Here is a 14,132-nt window from a genome sequence, read left to right on the forward strand (position 1 = left end):
TTTCTAGACCCAGCAGGCACTGCAGACAAAGCATGCCTGGGCAGGATTCATCTGCTGGGCTCGAACCCTTGGCTTGGGCAGGGGGAGGCGGAGGCAGAGAATGAGCTTGCAACCCAGCCTTCCCAGTAATGATTCAGGACACTCTGTTCCTGGTCTTGCAACCAACCCACCTGCCCCCACCCTGCCTCTTCTGGCAGGGGGCGGGGCTCCAGGGCACCAAGACAGGGTCCCAGGGAGGGGAGGGCTTTTCGGGTCCTAAAATCGTGCAGGTATGTGGCTGTCTCTGTAGCTCCAATGAGGTTAGGACAGTGGTCGGCAAACTGCGGTCGCGAGCCACATGCGGCTCTTTGGCCCCTTGCGTGTGGCTCTTCCACAAAAGACCACGGCCTGGGCGAGTCTATTTGGAAGAAGTGGCGTTAGAAGAAGTTTAAGTTTAAAAAATTGGGCTCTCAAAAGAAATTTCAGTCGTTGTACTGTTGCTATGTGGCTCTGTTGACAAATGAGTTTGCCGACCATTGGGTTAGGACAAGGACTCCGGGAGTGGGAGGGGACAGTACTGGCCTCAGGTTCCGAGGCCAGAGGACCTGGGAGTAGGGGAGCAGGAGGAACTCGGGGTGGCAGGGGGTGAGGGTGAGCACAGCTGGGAGTGTCCTGCCCGGGCTCCCTGCGTTTGGTGTGGAGCGCACGGGGTGGTAGTGGAGGCTGGAGGGGTGGGGACAGATGGACAGAAGTTGAAATGAGCAACTCTCCCATGTGACCACTAGAGGGCAGGCGCTGCAGCCAGCCAGGCTTCTCTGCCCCAGGACCACCGGCATCTCCTCAGTAGCCAGGGAAGCTGGGCTCTGCTGTGGAGACACCGGGTGGGGAAAACCACCACAGGTTAGCAGCCAGGATGATCCCTAGATCAAAAGGCCGCAGTGGCTGAGTGTTGAACTATGGATAAGGCTTAACCTCCTTGTTTTTGGATGAGGACAATGAGGCCCAAAGGGAATTCCTGACAACCCCCACCAAAAATACACACAGCCATGTGGCTAGCTGTGGGAGAACCCAAGCTTCCTGGCTCATTACAGTGTTTTACCTTCTTTCCTGGGCCTGGGAGGACCCTTTGTGGTGAGGTCTGGCTCTGGCTCTCCACCCGGAGGCAGGGCAGTGTTTCCATCATTCAGCGCGCACTCTGGGCTGGGGACAGGGTCAGGGAGTGGCAGGCGGGAACGGGATGCGGGCGGCAGGGGGGGCAGCGTTGAGCCTGAGCCTCCCTTGCTGGCCGGGACGGTTCCTCTCCGCCCAACGCCTGGAGGTCCCTCGAGCTGCCACGAGGGCGCAGTGGTGCCTGAGCTGGTGGCACATTTAGGGTTCCCTGACTCGAGCCTGCCTTCCCCCTCCCTTGTGCAAGGGCCCGTGACTCTGAAACGGTCTGCCTTTATTATACCAACAGAAAACAAAAAATTCCCGAGTGTAAACAGGAGAAATGTGCTGGTTAAGTTACTCATCATTATCTTATTATTAACAAAATAAAGCACTATGTTTACAGTCATAAAAAAGGAAACAGCCTGGAGAGCTGGGCTTTGGGGAGAAGCTGGGGGTAGGCACAGACTCCACACCCGCCCCTGTGGGACTTGGGGTCCCCTTCCTCCTCTGACCCACCTGGATCTTTGGGGTCATGCCGAAGAGACTCACTTTCCTGAAGGAAATAACTTGTGACGAGATCAGGAGCAGAGGCAGGCCCCCAGTGTAGAGTGAGGGGCAGGCAGAGCTGTGTGGGAGGGCGGGAGAGCCCCCCCAGCCCCTGTGCACAGGGAGGGATGGAGACCAGTGCGGAGGGAGCCCGCTCTCCAGGCCTTCCGTCACTGACAGGAAGGGGACGCCACCCATCCTCCTGCTCCCGCTCCTGGCACTTGGATGCGGCCAGGGTCTGGGCCACCAGGACAGAGCTCCTCGGAGGCCGAGCACAATTCCCATGCTGCTGGGAACGGACAATGGCTGTGGGGACCCACCAGCAATCAGGGAGGGGGTGAGAGGGTGGGCGGGGAGGCCAGGGTGGCCCAGGTTCCTTCAGAGACCCAGAGGGACCAGGGCAGAGCGGCAGTCAGACACCAAGGAGGGGGAGAGAGAGAGAGACACAGGGCCCTGCAGAGACAAGGACAGAGAAACGCACACAAGGATGCACAGAACCTGAGACACCCAGACTGACAGAGGTAGCAATGTGGGGACAGAGAGCTCAGACAGAGGCCCCGAGAGAAGCAAGATAGCATCCAGGGACACGCAGGAACTCAGCCACAGTGCCTGGCACATAGTGGGCACTCAATAAATAGGCAGTGAATGACAGGGTGAGAACGCGTGCACACATGTGCACACACACAGCAGCCAGAGGCACACCAGGCTTGGCGGCGATAAGACAGAGAGAGGGCCAGCCAGACCCTTCTGCACCGAGTACAAAGTGATCCTGGTGAGAGAGGAGCCGTGTGCGCATGTGGAGGGGGGTGGGGGGTGTTGGTCCCATGGTGGCTGGGCCAGCCAGGACAAGAATGGGAACAAAGCGTGTGGCTCCGGGGAGGATGGGTCTGAAGCTGCCATGCCCCCGGGGGGGGGTGTAGACCTGCAGGAGGGGAGGGTCATACAGTGTCCCCTGGCCATGAGCCCCAAAGACCAAGGAGCTCAGCCATCACCACCATGCAGGCCCTGCCATGTAGCCCTGCCTGCAGGCGTGGTGGGAAGGGGGCCTGTGTCTACAAGGACACAGCCGTGCCATCTCCCAGCCACCCAAGTCCAAGTACCAACGGAGTCCAGACGAGCTGGCTGTGCCCCCTGCCTGAGGCCGGGTCCTCCCAGATCAGTCTGTGAGCACCACCAGCTCCCCGTCGCTCTTCTCCTCGCCCTCCGAGTCCTCGTCCTCGCTGTACCGGTACATCTCCCCGTCGGCCACCGAGTGCCGGTCCTCCGTGGCCTCGGCCTCCTCCCTGAGGCTGCAGGTGTTCACGATGACAGGCATGCTGGGGTCCAGGCTTCGGGGCACATAGTGCTCCACGGGGGGCTGTGCCACCCGAGGGTACAGCACTTCCGGGGCGCTCATCTGCACCTGGTCTGCCTGCGAGCTTCAGGGCAGACAAGAGGCGGGTTACTCAGCACCTTCACCTCCCCCCACCCGCTCCCCTCCAGGCCTCCTCGGGCCAGGCCCTCTCACTACCCCCCCCACCCCCCACCTCCCACCCCCCGGTCTGCTGATGGCCACACTCATTGTCAGCGACAGCCCCGCACGCACAGGTAGTCTCAGGGTCACGGGTGTGTTCAAGAGACGTTCCTGGAGGGCTGTGCTTGAATCCCACTTGTGGAAATGGTGTGTTTAAATGCTTGCTTTGGTCAAGTCAGGAATAGTACCCCTGGCTTTTCACTGGGTTTGTCAGAAAGGGGATCCACGGGCACACTTCTCCAGGTGCATGCCAGCCCCCCACTCAGTCACAAATGTATACCCGCCACACACGGAGCCCCAGCCACACACACATGATGCTCACACACACACACCTATGCACACATATATACACACAGCCAATAGACAGGCACATGCAGTCACAAAGGCATGTCACCCATCAACGCCCAGCCACACACACATGATGCTCACACACACACCTATGCACACATATATGCACACAGCCAACAGACAGGCACATGCAGTCACAAAGGCATGTCACCCATCCACGCCCAGCCGCACGCACGCACGCACACACAGTCTCAGCCACCGGGGGGAGGGCCTGCTCACGGCGTCAGGTAGCTCTGGCGGGCATCCTGGCGCCGAGTCCTCATCAGGGCCTTGTACTCGCCCACCCGCAGCCGTTTGCCCTCCACGATGCAAGTGCGCTTGGGCCGCGGCTTGTACTTGTAGTCCGGGTACTTCTCCAGGTGCTGCCGGCTCAGCCGGGCCTGCTCCTCGTAGTAGGGCTGCTTCTCCTGGTTGGTCATGGACTTCCAGCGGGAGCCTGGCCCAGCCCCCGGGGCAGGCAGTCAGCGCTGGGCTCTGCCGGCCACCCCCAGCCCCCTGCAGGCCCTGGAGGGGCCAAGAAGGTCCTGATCCCCAGATAGATGTGAAAGCACTTCGCTGCCCCTTGGATGTCGAGCAAATGCATGAAGGAAGTTGGCATGTATATGGGCATCCAACGGTCAGTTTTAAGATACAGCACCCACACACATCCCTCACTACCTACCCAGCAACTTCTTGGAGGCCTCTTGTCTGCATGATTTGCACAAGCAAAAGAGCAGCTACCGCAGGCCCCCAATAAAACAGGCTTCCCGCTCAGGACAGAATATCTGGTGTCTGTGCTCACAGACCAGCACAGACACTGAAGGAGCCTCGGTCTTGAAAACAACTGCCCTCTTCTCGCCCCACCTGCCCCACCCTACACCCCACCTTGGCCTCCCATCAGGAAACCTCATTTAAAGCTTTCTACTGCCCAGCCAGCGTGGCTCAGTGGTTGAGCATCAACCTATGAACCAGGAGATCACGGCTCGATTCCCGGCCAGGGCACATGCCCAGGTTATGGGCTCAATCCCCAGGAGGGGGTGTGCAGGAGGCAGCCAATCAATGGTTCTTTCTCATCACGGATGTTTCTCTCTCTCTCCCCCTCTCCCTTCCTCTCTCTGAAATCAATAAAAAAACTTACTTTTTAAAAAATGGCATAAGTCCCAGCTGTCCCACATCCCGCCCGACACCCACACCCCATCAGATTCCTCCAGAGTTCAACACGGTGTGGACTGTCGCCCAGCAAGCCCCAAATGGACCCAGGAGGCCCCCGAAACCATGTCCCGCTGGACCGTGGCTCCGGGAGCCCGAGCTCCGAGCTCGTGCCCTTACCGAGGATCTTGCTGATGCTGGAGTTGTGCATGTCCGGGAAGGCCTGCAGGATCTTCCTGCGCTCATCCTTGGCCCACACCATGAAGGCGTTCATGGGCCTCTTGATGTGGCTGCTGTTCCGGGACTCGGGGAAGTGGCGGGAGCCTGGGGGACAGGGGCGGAGTCAGCGGGGCAGCAGGAAGAGGGAAGGGCAGTCTGTCCAGGCCAGCAGAAAGAACACCCCACAGTTAACCACTAGGGCGCGCCAGGGGCTCCCACAGCACCCAGGGATGGCCAGCAGCAAGATGCCGGCAGAGGCCAGGCCAGGGGCCCAAGGACAGACAGATACATACGGGACTCCACAGACATGACCTGCCCACGCTGGCCCTGGTGGGAAGCAGAGGGGCCCAGAGCCCTCACCGTCCACGTCACAGCCCAGCATGGCTTCCTCCAGGGGGTGCACACAGGTCTCCTCCAGTCGCTCCTTGACTGGGGACATGTCCAGGCTGATGAGGTCCTGGGATTGACAGACAACCTGTACATCAGCCTCTCTCTGTCACCCCACTTCCCTCCCCCCACCCCCACCTCTCCCTTTGGTGGCCTCCAACCCTGTTTTCCACCCCGGCTACCATCTGTTCCCTGCTCCCAGGCACAGGGGAGTGGGGGCCCCTACCTTCCGGAAGGGGGTGTTGGGGGAGCTGTCCAAGGCCCCGCTGTGGCTGTGCAGCAGCTGCCGAGCATCCTGGATGGCCTTGGTGACAGCGTCCCCTTCACCAAGGAACCCTACGGGGCAGGAAGAGAAGGGACAAGGGAGAGGAGTTGAGGGGTACATGCCATGCCCCTCCTGTGCTCCCTCTGGCCGCTTCCCAGGGCTGTTGCACTGCACATCCTCAAGGGGGTGCCATTTACACGGGCTGTTGTGTCAGTAGACTGGAAGTAAGGATAGTACGCCCTGAAACTGTGCAACCCAGGGACCTGAACCACCTGAGGCCAGGGTGCCAGGTGGGGGTGAGGGGAAGGAACAGAAAGGGGCCAACCAGAACAAGTCTAACCTAGAGGGGAAAGGTCATTCCCAGGGTCCTATCACACTCCATACTCGCCCCTAGATGAGGGCTAAGGGAAAGGTACAGGAGGTAGAAAGCTTACCCAAAGGCAGGCTGGGGGGGCTGGACTGCAGGTCCCGTGTGGGAGCCCCGTGGCTGGGGGGGCGGGGTCCACAGTTGCTCATCTTCAAGCTGGGGGAGCTGGAGGTGTTGGGCAGCTCAAGGACCTTGGGCTTGGCTGTGAGGTTCAGGGGCTGGGAGGGTTCCTAAGGGAGACCCAGAGGCACAGGGTGAGACACCGAGGGAGGCCCCCCCAGAGAGGCAGAGGGGATAAGCATGCCCAGAACAGCCCAGGCGGCAGCCAGCCAGCCCACCAGCCCGGCTAGGGAGGGGGCAGGACAGTACCTGCAGCGGGTGGTGGGCGGCCATGGCCCCAGGCCTCTTCACAGCCGGGGCCTGGGGGCTGTGCAGCAGCTGGAGCGGGTACTCCACTGTGGAAAAGGCAGCAAGGAGAGAAGTCCTGGATGAGCACAGGACGGCTTGGCGAGGTCCCCTGCTTGCTCCCCACCACTGCACCCCCAGCCCCGAGGTGCTGCGAAGGACCTCCTGGGCCCTCCTCCCACCACCGCCTGCTCGCCAAAAGGCATCACCACCGGTCCTGCCCTTCCCAGCCATGGGGCCTGGGTTCCCAGCCCACGGTGAAATGAGAACAGGACACCATCTGCTCACTCTGCAGACACTTGTGTTTTGGACCTACTGTGTGCAGGGTACAAAAGCAGCTACCTGTTGTGTAGCCTGTCTCCTGTGCCTTATCTCACAGTAATCCTTACTGAGTGCTCAATAGGTGCTCAATGCATTATCCCATTTTACAGATAAGGCAGCTGAGACCTGGAGGAGTTACATGGGCTGCCCACATAATCAATGGGAGCACTGACATGTGAACCCGGGTCCTCAGCCTGTCCTCTCCCCTCTGCACGGCACTCTCTTCTTCCTCGTCTACCTCCGTCTCCTCAGCCAGGCCCAGAATCAAGGAGTTGGCAGTTCAGATGGAGAGAGAGCCATGCATACAAATCACTGACCACGTGCGGCCCGTGGTCGTATGGGCCGAGTAGCTAGCATTCGAGAGAACTTTGTTCCAGATGGAGGGGTTGGAGCAGGCTTCTCGGGGGCTGACCCCGGCAGGTGCACGGGGGAGCCAAAGTGGTGGTGTATGGGAGCAGGATGTGGCCAGTGAGACGGGCACAGGGTGGGCAAGGTGGGCTTGGGAAGGCTTAGCTCTGGAGCTTGGACCCCAGGCTATAGGCGATGGGGCTCTAGGAAGGCGCATGTGTCGGCCTGCAGGACCCCTACTTACTAGAATTCTGGAGCAAACGAGGCAGGTGGCAGCCTGGCCAGTCCAGGTCTTCCGCAGCTTATTTCATGCCTCCCTTGTCCAGAAAGTACGTGGCCCCTCCCCTGAGCAGGCCCCTGCCCTCCTCACCCCTGCAGCTCTGCTCTGTGTTCACCTGGAATTGCCATGGTTTGTGCTGCTGTCCTCCCCTCCCCCTCTTCCCCTCTCCCCACAGCCCACTGGAATCTTCCCTCAAGGCGGGGTCAGGGGGGCTGACAGGGAGCGGTGCCCATGGCCAGAGGCGTGGTGGGGACCCTGTCCGACTCCCCGGAACAGGGAGGGTGGCCGGAGGAGTGGACGTGAAAGCTACTCCCCTACCTGGGGCCATTGCAGGCAGTGCTTCTGCCCTGCCCGTGACCACTCACAAGGACTCCATGTCGTGGCCTAACGCTTCTCTCTCTGCCTCTGTCCCACTGTCCCTGCCCTAATTCAGGCTGTCACCTGCTAGTGCTGGAGTCCCCTCAGCAGCCGCCTACCCGGTGTTCTACCTTCAGGCGGTCCCCTCCATCCCCTGTCCCCCACAGCCAGCACGACAACACATCCTCTACCAAAGGTTCAAGCACACCCCACAGCCTACAGAATAGAGCCCAACTCCGCGCTCGGTCCCCACTGCCCTCCCCAGCACGTCCCCACCACCCGGTCACACGCTCGCCTCAGGTCCAGGGCCTCTGCCTGCACCGCCTCTCCCGTGCCCTCCACCCGCAGCTCCCACGCCACCCTCACAAGTCCACTCTCCCAGGACCCAGGCAAGCGCCAGCTCCTCACGACGCCGTCCCAGATTCCCTGGTTGCTGGCAAACTTCTCCCTCCCTCCCCAGACTGAACTCAAGTCCACGCCGTGACCCCCATGGCCACCCCACAGCTCCACAGCGCCTGGCGCGGCCGGTGTTCAGGGACAGGGCAGAGCGCAAGGGTGCCGAGGTGAGAACAAAAGCATTCATTTGGGAGACGGGTGTGGACGGAGGGCTCCGAGGTAACGTTGAAAGTATTAACGTTCTGCCGGAACCGGTTTGGCTCAGTGGATAGAGCGTCGGCCTGCGGACTCAAGGGTCCCAGGTTCGATTCCGGTCAAGGGCATGTACCTTGGTTGCGGGCACATCCCCAGTAGGGGGTGTGTAAGAGGCAGCTGATCGATGTTTCTCTCTCATCGATGTTTCTAACTCTCTATCCCTCTCTCATCCTCTCTGTAAAAAATCAATAAAATATATTTAAAAAAAAAAAAAAAAAAAAAAAAAAAAAAAAAAAAAGAAAGTATTAACGTTCTGGTACAGTAAGTGTAACAGAACCGGGGAGACTAGACCAGGATTTGCTCAATGTGGAAGGCACTTGTGGTTTCCAGTGTAACTAGTGTTCATTCTCCCAGTGACAGTCAGAAACAAGGGATTCTTCTTCCACGGGGCGAGGCCCAGAAAGGCTACACTGCAAGTTTATGGATGAGAGTGGCCCGGGCCTCCCCCGTCCCCGCAGGGACCTCCCCTCCACACTCACCTGGTTTGCAAGGGATTGGCTGAAGGGGCAAAGCCAGCTGGGAGTCGGGGGTGACAGGGAGAGGTTGGTGGCTTGGGGGGAAGGCTGGGATCATGACATAAGGCATATTGACCTGCTGAGAGCAAAGAAACCCTGTGTGAGTCCCCCGGAGGCCCCAACGGCTGGTCGGCCCTGGGCAGAGGGCAGGCACACTCTTCTGAAGGATCTACCTGACCCCACGCCACCTCCGTGGGCTGTCTACCTGCCCTCAGGTCCCAGCTGGGAGGAAGAAGACGGGGGAGGGGAGGGGAGCAGGACTGAGCCCTCTCCTCAGGGTCACGTCTGAATGATCCTACCTGTCCCTCTGTGTCCCAGCCCCTCTCCCAGCAGGTGCCAGCCCCTCAGCTCCAGCTCCCCCATCGCCCAGGCTACCCCTCTCATCACCTGGATCTGCTGCTGAAGGACGTTGATTTTGTGCTGCTGCTGGATTAGCTGTTGCTGTTGCTTAGCGATCTGGCAGAGGGAAGAGGAGGCAAAGGGGGCGTGGGCTCGGGCCCCCGGTCCCACCTCCCAGATCCCTCTAGGCCCCACCACACCCAGCCTTCCAAGAGCCCAGACACGGAGGAGAGCTGAGCGGGCAAGAAGCAGAACAGCCACCCCACAGCATTTCTTCTCCTTTTGCTGGGAGCTCTACCTTCCCTCAGAGGCCAGGGGTGGAGGTCGGCAGGACCCTTTAGCATCCCCTCCACCTGGCTTACAAATAGCCAGGTGGGAATCCTTCAGCCCTGGCCCACTGCCCCCTCCCCCCAGAGGCTTCACTCCCTCCTGCCCATCCCCTGGGGGCCACATCGGCAAAGCCTGCCCCCAAGGTGCTCCCCTCTAGGCCCTGAGAGTCCCGCCCCCTGGAAAGAAAGCCACACCGAGCCGGCCTACCTGCTCCTGCTGCTGCCGGGCCAGCTCCATCTGCTGCTGCTGTTTCTCGAACAGCATGGCCGCCATGTTCTTCTGCTCCGAGTGGGCGGTCAGGAGCTGGTCCCGCAGGGTGGACAGCTGATGGATCATGACCAGAAGCTGGAGCTCCTTCTCGGCCAGGCTCTCCTGGGTCCCTGTTCCGAGGGAAGCGTTTCTGTTGTTCACCTGTCTACATCCATCGTCTGATACGTAGGAAACCATTATGCAGTCTCAGGCCCGTAGGGGGTGACAGAGGTGGCTGACACAGGAGCCTTGCCCCGGAGGGGGCTCCGCATCGTGCTGTCGGACAACTAGCTGCCCCTGGAAATGCCGACGGTGGGGCATCTGGGCCCTGCCCACCCCTTGGACACCCTCAAGTGTCCAGGGCCACAGGGTCAGGGTGCACAACCATCCCCCAGGAGCGGCCCAGCGGACATGCTCGGACTCTGGAGCAAGACAGACCAGGGGTCAAATCCCCCTTTGCAGCCACCGTGCCTGGGAGCTGCTGGCAAGATACCAACTTCTCAGCGCTTGAGTTTTTTAATCTACAAGTGAGCACACAGGGTTGAAGGACAAGGAGTGCAAAAGGTTTAGTCCAGGATCTGGCAACCGACACCTGCTAGTGCTTCCCTGCCCTCCGATTTCGCCAACGCAGATGCAGAAGCGCCAGGCCAAGGCCCTGTGCCTCGGAATTACTCGGGGCCTCTGGAAAATACAGACGCCCGGGCCCCCGCCCTCTGCGGTTCATTCGGCAGGTGGGGGTGGAGCCTGGACATCTGCATTGTTCTAAAGTGCCCTCTGTGACCGAGACGCACACTTCACTGAGCAAGACATACGAACCTCGACGGACGGCCTTGCAAAAAACTTCTTGGAATTAGCACTGACCCTACCGCCCTCGTCAGCAGGCAAGGTCAAGACAACTAGTGGCGCGCTGGCTGGTGTGGCTCAGTGGATGGAGCGTCAGCTTACAAACTGAGGGGTCCCGGGTTCAATTCCAGTCAAGGGCACATGCCTGGGTTGTGGGCTCGATCCCCAGTAGGGGGCGTGCAGGAGGCAGCCGAACAATGATTCATCATTGATGTTTCTATCTCTCTCTCCTTCTCCCTTCCTCTCTGAAATCAATAAAAAAAAATACACATATTTTTTAAAAAAAGAAAAAAGACAACTAGTGGCAAAACCGGACTCAAGCAGAACAAGTTTAACCACAGGAATGAATGAACTGGTGGATTTGGACTTTTTTTTGTTTGAGTTTACTGACGTTTTAGATCTTTTGTTTTCCAGATAAAAGGAAACTACCTGTGACTTAACAAGTTAATAAATTACTAGTATACCTTTGTAAGCAGCAATGAAACAGTTATATTTTTCTCCCTACCTGATCTCTCCAGAATTTGGAAACTCTTAGTATTTTTAATTTATGGCAATATGGTTATTTGCATTAGTTCAGTAAGACTCTCTTCTCTCTATAACAGGACACAATTGAAAACTGGTTTTAAGGCTTTGATGGCAATGTCGTATTTGAGAGAGATGCATAGACTCAGATATGAACAGACAGCTTTAAGAAATTAAGATTGAGCTATGGAAGCCAGTAAGAACTTTTGGAAATATTGGCCTGGCCCCCTGCTTACAGGGTTCCCAGCAGCATTACCATGTGGGTCAAGAATGTCACTTGTTGGCAGGTGTAGAAACCTCAGGAGAAGAGAGGAACCTATAGGTATTGCAGTCGACATCTGGTGGCAAGTCCTTGCCTTGGCTTGTCAGGCCTGGAGAGGCCTTGTTAAACTCCGTCTGCATATTTTTTATGAAAGATTCCAGCAAAGCAGATTTAAAAGAGCTATGTGGTGCCCAGTTGGTATGGCTCAGTGGTTGAGTGTCGACCTATGAACCAGGAGGTCATGGTTCAATTCCCAGTCAGGGCTTATGCCCTGGTTGCAGGCTCGATCCCCAGTAGGGGGCGTGCAGGAGGTAGCCGATGGATGATTCTCTATCATCGATGTTTCTATCTCCCCTTCCCTTCCTCTCTGAAATTAATAAAAAATATATTTTTTAAAAAGAAGCTACGTGATTAATTGCTATTCTTGCTGAACTTATACAAATAATCAGGCCAAATTTATTGAAACTAGACTTCTTTTGCAAGTCTTAATGTGGCTTTCTTTGGTAAAGATGGGAGTGATTTTAGAGAGAAAACATGTTTCAATACAAACTATAATAGACCCTGTGGATAGGAGATTCTAATGCTGTTCATTGTCTTTTGAGGTTTTAAGATTTTCTACCTATAAACTGGACTGGATCCCGAGTTCTTCGTTTTCTTAAATATTTGGCTGCAACCCTCCAAACTAACATTTTCACTTTCCCATCCTTTGACTTAGAATCACTGAGCACTAAAACCGCCCTTTCCCAAGGTCACAGAAGCTAAGGAGGGACAACTTAAAGAGACCACCACTGCCTTCTCTCCATCTGAAGGTGCTTTGAGCCAGACATCTAAAAATCTTCTCAGCTGCCTGCCTTCAGAACTCAGAAATCGAGATCACAATCTGCTTCAATCATTATCTTTTTTTTCCCTTTTGTTTCCATAGCTGCCTCTTTTTTTTTTTTTTTTTAATATGTTTTATTGATTTTTTACAGAGAGGAAGAGAGAGGGACAGAGAGCCAGAAACATCGATGAGAGAGAAACATCGACCAGCTGCCTCCTGCACACCCCCGACTGGGGACGTGCCCGCAACCAAGGCACATGCCCCGACCGGAATCGAACCCGGGACCCCTCAGTCCGCAGGCCGACGCTCTATCCACTGAGCCAAACCGGCTTCGGCCATAGCTGCCTGTTAATGAAAACGTGGGTGCTTGCACCGTGGGCTTGACTTTAGGAGCCCACTGGCACCTGCCTCCTGAAATGAGATACAACTTTGGCCACCCCAAGATGTGCTGCTGCGTGTGGATGGTTTTGAGCTAAAGGCAATTTTAGCCTCAGGCTCAAGAGAAACCTCTGCCCCACCCTTTACTAGTAACTTCCTAAAAGAACTAGAATGAGGGGCCTTGTCCAGAATAAGAAATTATCAGCAACAATCTCTTTTTAACCCACCTACATGACAGGGAAACATTTACCATACTTTCCGGCGTATAAGACGACTGGGCGTATAAGATTTTCCTGGGTTAAAAAGTCGTTTTATACACCGGAAAATACGGTATATTGGACTATATTGATGGGATTAGATATAATGGATTAGATATATTGGACTACCGTATTTTCCGGCGTATAAAACGACTTTTTAACCCAGGAAAATCTTACATGCCCAGTCGTCTTATATGCCGGAAAGTACGGTACTGAACATCGGCTCTTCTTAGCATCCTCCAGTGACCCTATGACGCTCCCAAGGCACCTCACCTCATCCCTAGCTCGGTGTCTTATAACCTCACTTCCCCTTTCTATCTCTGAACCTCTCCTGCAAGTGGGGTCTCTGACTCTCCTGTATGTGGGGTCCCCATACATATGTATGTATTACATTTGGTTATTTTCTCTTGCAGATAAAGTGCCCTGTGTGAGTGTGATCCACCACATGGGGAAAATGAGCTCCAATGAACCACTCAGCGCCCTTTAAGTCCCTCCGTGGGGTCCTGTGACCTAGATTCATTTCCAAAAGAAGGTGAAAAGGAATGTTCAGGTCAGTGTATAGTTAGGCCTGGGAAGCGACACAGGCTTGCCTAGGTCACAAGGGTCCCTGCTAAGAGCCCAAACCCATATCCATGAGACTCACTTCCCGGCAGGCCCCTCCCGCCTGGGAGTGAGCAGACATGCTCATGCTTGGGCCCAGGTGTGTGCTGGCGGAAGGCAGGCAGGAGTCCGGTGGCACAGGCCAGCGCTGAGACACAGAGAGCCCCGAGAATTGCCCTGCCGGCCTAGACTGCGTGGCCAGGCTGGGAGAAGAGGCAGGGGTTCAGCCATCCCTCCCATGCCCGCCCCCACGGCCTTCACCTTTGACATCTTTTGTTTCCACAGAGCTTCTTCCCAGAAACCTCTCCTTCCAGTCACTGGACAGCAGCTTCTCGATGGCGGGCACAACTAGGAGATACCAAAGGCGTAAGGACCACACCGCCCCACACCGCCCCGCCCCAGGCCCCATCTCTAATAAGGCAGGTGCTCACCTTCCTTCAAATTTCGGTTGAAGTCCAGCTTCTCCTGGCTCCCAGAAGCAGCCTCCGAGTCGCCTGGCCTCCTGGGTTCGGGGGACACATTGCTCTCTGGTGAGCTGCAATCCTGTAGGACACACCGGATGCCCACTGTCACCTCCAGGAGAGGGGGGCAGGCTGCAGCCAGGGCCGAGCACCCCGGAGATGTCCACCGTCGGGCCCTCCCTCCCACCTTCCCTACCTTTGCTCTGATTTGCCTGATTTCCTAAAGAGAACAAAAGGCTTAAAGACAAGCAAGCGACCAGGCTCAGTCCAGGCTGTGACTCAGGTCCTGGATC

At 57.0% G+C, this 14,132-nt stretch overlaps 1 protein-coding gene across 1 annotated transcript in view; it reads right to left on the minus strand.

Moving 5' to 3' along the window:
- Nucleotides 1-2,586: 2,586 nt before the first annotated feature.
- Nucleotides 2,587-14,132, minus strand: part of SOX13 (SRY-box transcription factor 13) — a 48,022-nt gene continuing 36,476 nt past the window's right edge. Inside the window, exons 3-14 of the mRNA XM_054712070.1 lie at nucleotides 13,810-13,921; nucleotides 13,640-13,726; nucleotides 9,655-9,827; nucleotides 9,166-9,234; nucleotides 8,743-8,857; nucleotides 6,271-6,356; nucleotides 5,969-6,131; nucleotides 5,496-5,605; nucleotides 5,243-5,339; nucleotides 4,844-4,987; nucleotides 3,755-3,971; nucleotides 2,587-3,092 (exon numbers count right to left, since the gene is read on the minus strand). Coding sequence (XP_054568045.1) covers nucleotides 2,831-3,092; nucleotides 3,755-3,971; nucleotides 4,844-4,987; nucleotides 5,243-5,339; nucleotides 5,496-5,605; nucleotides 5,969-6,131; nucleotides 6,271-6,356; nucleotides 8,743-8,857; nucleotides 9,166-9,234; nucleotides 9,655-9,827; nucleotides 13,640-13,726; nucleotides 13,810-13,921 — 1,635 coding nt within the window. The 3' untranslated portion in view covers nucleotides 2,587-2,830. The remainder of the gene's footprint in view (nucleotides 3,093-3,754; nucleotides 3,972-4,843; nucleotides 4,988-5,242; nucleotides 5,340-5,495; nucleotides 5,606-5,968; nucleotides 6,132-6,270; nucleotides 6,357-8,742; nucleotides 8,858-9,165; nucleotides 9,235-9,654; nucleotides 9,828-13,639; nucleotides 13,727-13,809; nucleotides 13,922-14,132) is intronic.

Source organism: Eptesicus fuscus, chromosome 22 (assembly GCF_027574615.1).
Source record: "Eptesicus fuscus isolate TK198812 chromosome 22, DD_ASM_mEF_20220401, whole genome shotgun sequence".
Taxonomy (NCBI): Eukaryota; Metazoa; Chordata; class Mammalia; order Chiroptera; family Vespertilionidae; genus Eptesicus; species Eptesicus fuscus.